The sequence below is a fragment of the Astyanax mexicanus genome, chromosome 19 (assembly GCF_023375975.1).
Source record: "Astyanax mexicanus isolate ESR-SI-001 chromosome 19, AstMex3_surface, whole genome shotgun sequence".
Classification (NCBI taxonomy): domain Eukaryota; kingdom Metazoa; phylum Chordata; class Actinopteri; order Characiformes; family Acestrorhamphidae; genus Astyanax; species Astyanax mexicanus.
In genome coordinates this window covers 4,622,404-4,628,403 of record NC_064426.1, presented here as the reverse complement: position 1 = coordinate 4,628,403, position 6,000 = coordinate 4,622,404, and the positions used below count along the sequence as shown (strand labels likewise).

Sequence of the window (6,000 nt, the reverse complement as noted above, 5' to 3'; positions counted from 1 at the left end):
TTCACAAACCCTAAAACTGAACCCAGAGGGGCTCCACAAAGTTTGCTAAAATACTGCTGTGTTTCATTTACATTCAGATGCTGGATTTTCCTAATTTCAAGTAGGAAACTGTAACTGGAACAGTCCTACAGGTGACCTAACACTTCAGAGTTCAGAGAATCCAAGAGGCTGTCCCACACATTCACAATACAGTTTATTAGCTCTTAGTGTCTCATTAAACCAGTATCTCTATTTCTTTATTTTTGTCGATTTTTTGTTTACTACATAAATTGAATAGAGAAACTGTCCATTACACTGTGCCACAATTTATTGGCGAAAATACCAATACAAATACTTCAAAATGACCTGAAATATTTCATTTCATTGAAAGTTTCATTTCATTGAAAGTTTAAAAGAAATTATAAATTATAAGTTGCTGTGCTGGAGATACTTGTTTTTCATTGGACAGTAATGATATTGTGTTGTTATCAACTGGTATCGGTAGCAACGCTAACCTGGTACAATGTTAACATGGCACAATGTTAATCTGGGAATGTTAACCTGGAACAATGTTAACCTGGAAATGTTAACCTGGGACAATGCTAACCTGGCAATATATTAACCTGCTTCAATGCTAACCTGTGGCAATGCTAATTTAGCATAATGTTAACCTAGGACAATGCTAACCTGGGATTATGCTAAACTGGAACAATGCCAATCTTGCACAATGTTAAACTGTGATAATGTTAATCTGGGAAAATGCTAACCTGAGACAGTGTTAACATCAGAATGTTAACCTGGGACAATGTTAATCTGGGACAGTGTGAACCTGGGATAATGTAAACATGGGACAATGTCAACAACATACTTGCCTATAGCACACTTAAACCTGAGAGGGCACTGAGGCAGAAAGGTTAGGAAATGTTTATACAAATTTTAAGTAATTTAGGTATGTTTTATTACTTCAAATTAGCACATTTTAGCTATTAATGAAAATAATGTTTAGGGTTTAGTGCCTCTTTAATGCACACTTTAACTAATTGCCTACGTAGTGCACTACATAGGGAGCAGGGATCCGTTTGAGATGCGCCCCTGCTGTTGTTTCTGCAGCGCAGATGGAATGGTATTTCCCATGTAGAGATATTACAGCAAATCCAGGATCAGATCTGCTATAACCTCTGGCACAGTGCGGTTTAGAATAAATGTATTATATGAACAGGAGCAGAAAACTGTTATTTATTAATTAAATAATTTATTTAATAGGCGGAAAACAGCGAATCAGCGCGGAACGGTGATCGCCTGGTTTCACACGGACAGGTTTATTCAGCGCACCGGGCTGAGAGATGGCGGACGTTCCGACTGACGCTCCTGAACGTGAGTGTTTTAAAGAGTTTAAAAGTTAAGTTAATGATAAATACAGCACTATAATACTCTAATTAAAGTGTGTACTGTTTAGAGACACATACACACCCGCTCTCTTTTATTAACAAACTGACATCTTCATAAAAGCTCGTTTATACACTGTCAGCTCCCTCAGTTCAGCTCTCAACTGGAGCTTTAATATAACGTTTAATATACGGTTTATACAATCAAATATACACTCATTCACACTTATACACATATAAAATATATATACCACACTTCTACACACTCACAAACATATAAAACACACATAAAACACTTATATTTATACCTCTGGTGCACTGTCAAACTCTAAATGTAGCTAGTTGTCTTTTCACTGGGGTTACAGGCACTCACTGGCCACTTTATTAGAAACTCCCATAATAGCCTTCCTAGTATTTTTACTACCTGACCACTTTTTTGGAAACACATATAAAACCTTATGCTTCACTCCCTGGCCACTTTATTAGAAACACCTTTAATACCTTAAACTTCACTCACTGGCCACTTTATTAGAAACTCCTATAAAACCTTGTGCTTTCACTCACTGGCCAATTTAATAGAAACATCTATAATACCTCATGCCTTACTCCCTGGCCACTTTATCAGAAACTCCTATAGTATCTTGTGCTTTTACTCTCTGAACACTTTATTAGAAACACCTTTAATACCTTATACTTCACTCACTGGCCAATTTAATAGAAACATCTATAATACTTCATGCCTCATTCCCTGGCCACTTTATTAGAAACTCCTATAATACCTTGTGATTCACTCCCTGGCCATTTTATTAGAAACACCTGTAGTGCCTTGTGCTTCAACTCACTGGCCACTTTATTAAAAACTTTTAAATACTTTAATACCTTATGCTTTCACTCTTTGGCCATTTTATTAGAAACACCCCCTATCTTGGGCTTAAATCCATACCACATATTAGCTTCCATTCTACTGTTTACTTGCTTTGTGCTTTTACTTACTGTCAATGCCCAATTTACCAACCTCTATCATTCCCATTGATAGAGGTTGTCCGGATTGCTTTGAAGTGGTTGATCATTCTTGGTTTATATAGTCAAAAATAGCTTGGATGTTAAATATATAAATATATATAAACTATTCTTGTCTGCAGTGTGATTGTGTATATAATATTGTGAATTGTGTGAAATTCACTTAAGAGGTACCAAAAGTGTTTTTTTTTTTTTTTCTCGTCAGATTGTCCGGGCACCACCAGTGAGCAAGCTGGGAAGTCTTCAGCATGCCAGGGATGTCCCAACCAGACAATATGCGCCTCTGGTGCCGCCAAAGCTCCTGATCCAGGTATTTTCCTTGTTCTTATCTATTTTTAAGTGCTTCAGTGATTTAATTTAGGCATTTCCCAATCATATATAAGTTGTCCCTTAAGATTCTTAAAATATATTTTTTTAACTATTATTGAAATAACAGTATCAAAACAGAAAACAAAATCAGCACAAAATAAACTACATAAGTACTAAGTGTTCATGTAAATATGTTTAGTGTTTTTGTGTTTGTGTGTGTGAGCATGTGAAAGACAGAGAGTGTGTTTTAGAGCCTTCAGTAGTGCGACACCACAAGTGGTCACAAACACACACAACAGATCAATTTAGTGAATAAGAGGGAGAGCCCAGCATGCGTATTATCAATGCGCACATGCTGCAGAGTCTATTGTGAACTTAAGGAGTTACAATATAATGTTACATTTGATTTGATAAATCAGTAATCTGGATCTTTTCACCGATTCCCATCCTTTAAAAAATAATGTGATTGGCCCTGATTTCTGATTACATGATCAGATCTGGGACATCCCTAATTTTATGGGCTTCCTGGATTTATTAAAAATGAGCTATGATTCTATCAGTGAACCACAGGAGGTTGTGCATTATGCTGATGTTACTACAGTTAATGTATAGCATTATGACCACCTACTTGTTTCTACACCCATTCTTAAAATTTTCATCTCCATAAATCATATAGAACACTTTGTAGTTCTATAATATTTACAGACTGTAGTTCTGTATCTGTTTCTCTGTATACTTAATTATTATCCTCCTTTCACCCTGTTCTTTATTACAAAATGTTATGACTGATCGAAATATATGAGTAAATGAACTATGAACAACAAAAAAATGCAATATTCCTAAAAGTTAGTTTTATTTAAAAAAGCTGAAATGTTTTTATTTCTTGTCTCTGCAGCTATAGAGGAGATCAAGTTGAAGATGGCCACTGTGAAGCACAAGATCCTGGTTTTATCAGGGAAAGGGGGCGTTGGTAAAAGCACCTTTAGTGCACACCTGGCTCATGCACTGGCTAGTGACGACTCCAAAGAGGTAGGCTCTTTTCCTTCAAGCTGTGAAGCTCCAGCTCATCCCTCAATCCCTCATCACCTCAAATCACCATCTCAGTTCATCAGGTTTAGATCAGGGGATTTTATACTGTTTACTACATACAGTAATTCCATATGTGTCCTTTAATCGTTTTAATTGCTTTAATATTAATCTACAATGTAGAAAATAAAGAAAATAAAGGAATAGCTATTTAACCCTCCTGTTATGTTCATTTGGCAGGGACAGCAATGGTTTTCCGGGGTTAATTTGACCCGGTTCATGTTTAATTACCCAAAAGATGATACCAACAAGCAGATGATTCTTCCAAGCAGTGTAAAAAAAAATATTTTATTAACTCCAGTGCAATGGTGTTCCTTACCTCTAACAGGTGATGCTTCAATTAGGATAATTTCCTAGTTTTTCATAAAAAAAAATAATTTAAATGACTACCTTTGAAAGACCAACATATAAAAACAATAGTTTTACATAACATTGAAACATAACATTGCAATTTTGTTTTAGTTTTTATTTTTGCTGGGGGTGGTTGTTGCAAATATGTGAGATATTTTCATAATTACACTAATTAAGGCATGCAGAAGAAGTTACATACTAAAAAAAAAAAAACTTTTCTTCAAGATCTTCAAACTTTTTTTTTTTTTCTTATTATTAAATTATTATTAATTACCCTACCCACTCTTTAGGACTCCGCCTATCACTAGTGATGACCCAACACACCAGGAGGGTGAAGACTAACACATGCTTCCTCTGATACATGTGAAGTCAGCCACCGCTTTTTTTCAAGCAGCCAGTGCGCTCGGAGGAAAGCGCAGCGACTCGGTTCTGATACATCAGCTCACAGACGCCCTTTGCTGCGGACATCACCCTAGGAGTGATGTGGGGAGAGAGCGCCAGGACTGATGTTGGGAGGGAGCAGGGACCAGTTGTGGCAAATTGTGGCAAATGTGGCAATTATGGCAAAGCTGCATGAGCTGGGGCTCGAACCGGAGACCTCCTGCTCATAGTGGCAGCACTTTAGACCGCTGGACCACTCGGCACCCTAGATCTTCAAACTTTAAGATGGATCAAAATGACCCGGAACATAACAGGAGGGTGAAAATATTAAATGTAAACGTCTCTCCAATGTTGTAGAGTTATTTACTGATTGTGGTATGATTCAAAAATCTTTATACAGTCTAGGGTTTACAGAATCTGTTTAAGATGGACCAGAATTAAGGTTTTTCTCTGGTTCTCTGAGGTGCTGTACTAAGTTATTCTGCAGTGCAGGAGCTGCTGCATTTAGTCAGAACAGTACTAGTCCTGCTGCAGACAGAACAACATCAGCAGCATGAGAGAGACTCTATAGTCCTGACTGTAGCTCTGCTCTCCTCTCCTCCGGGTCGTGGTTCGGACCCGTGAGCGGGTTATTGATCTGATCTGGGCTGTAATAGGGCTGTCAGTGGCCAGTCTGCGAGCTGCGTTTACCTCTTGGCAGCTCATGCGCTGGAATAATCTTTAATCCCTCAAACAATTTAAATCTCACAGCCTGGGGAGTTCCACCGTGTAAAACGCTGCATTGTTGCCTGACGTCCAGAATGGGGAAAGTAATGGAGTCTTAAGCACTTAAGCACTTCACTTCCAGCTTCCAGTGCGTCTCTGCAGCTCTGCAGATTCTGCTTTATTTTATATTGTACCTCTTTCTCATTTTTGTTGCACGAGAAGGTCTGGCTCGCAGTCTCTGCAATAATTAAAAGTAATGATGTTCTATGTCATTTTGGAACAGGAAGGGGTCACCCTCAACCTGTTCCCTTAAAAGTTGGAGTGTGAAATTGTCTAATACAGGGGTGTCCAAACTTTTTTTGTTGGAGGCCAAAAGGAGAAATATATTTGAAGTCACGGGCCTCACTCTGTAATAAAACAAATTGATGTTTAATTTCATGTCTCTTCTTAATTACAGCAACTTTTAGACTCTTTTGCCCCGTTTTTCTGCGCTAGAAATGCACCCCCTCTCCACTTTTAAACTCTTTTGCCCCGTTTTTCTGCGCTAGAAATGTGCACTCTCTTCGCTTTTAGACTCTGGCCCCGTTTTTCTGCGCTAGAAATGCGCACCCTCTCTGCTTTTAGACTCTTTGGTCCGTTTTTCTGCGCTAGAAATGCGCACCCTCTCCGCTTTTAGACTCTGGCCCCGTTTTTCTGCGCTAGAAATGCGCACCCTCTCCGCTTTTAGACTCTTTGGTCCGTTTTTCTGCGCTAGAAATGCGCACCCTCTCTGCTTTTAAACTCT

At 38.3% G+C, this 6,000-nt stretch overlaps 1 protein-coding gene across 1 annotated transcript in view; it reads left to right on the top strand.

Annotated features, from left to right (window-relative positions):
- The first annotated feature begins 1,121 nt into the window (after positions 1 to 1,121).
- The window catches only part of nubp1 (nucleotide binding protein 1 (MinD homolog, E. coli)), a 46,697-nt gene continuing 41,818 nt past the window's right edge, over positions 1,122 to 6,000 (top strand). Inside the window, exons 1-3 of the mRNA XM_049467802.1 lie at positions 1,122 to 1,353; positions 2,590 to 2,694; positions 3,589 to 3,722. Coding sequence (XP_049323759.1) covers positions 1,323 to 1,353; positions 2,590 to 2,694; positions 3,589 to 3,722 — 270 coding nt within the window. The 5' untranslated portion in view covers positions 1,122 to 1,322. The remainder of the gene's footprint in view (positions 1,354 to 2,589; positions 2,695 to 3,588; positions 3,723 to 6,000) is intronic.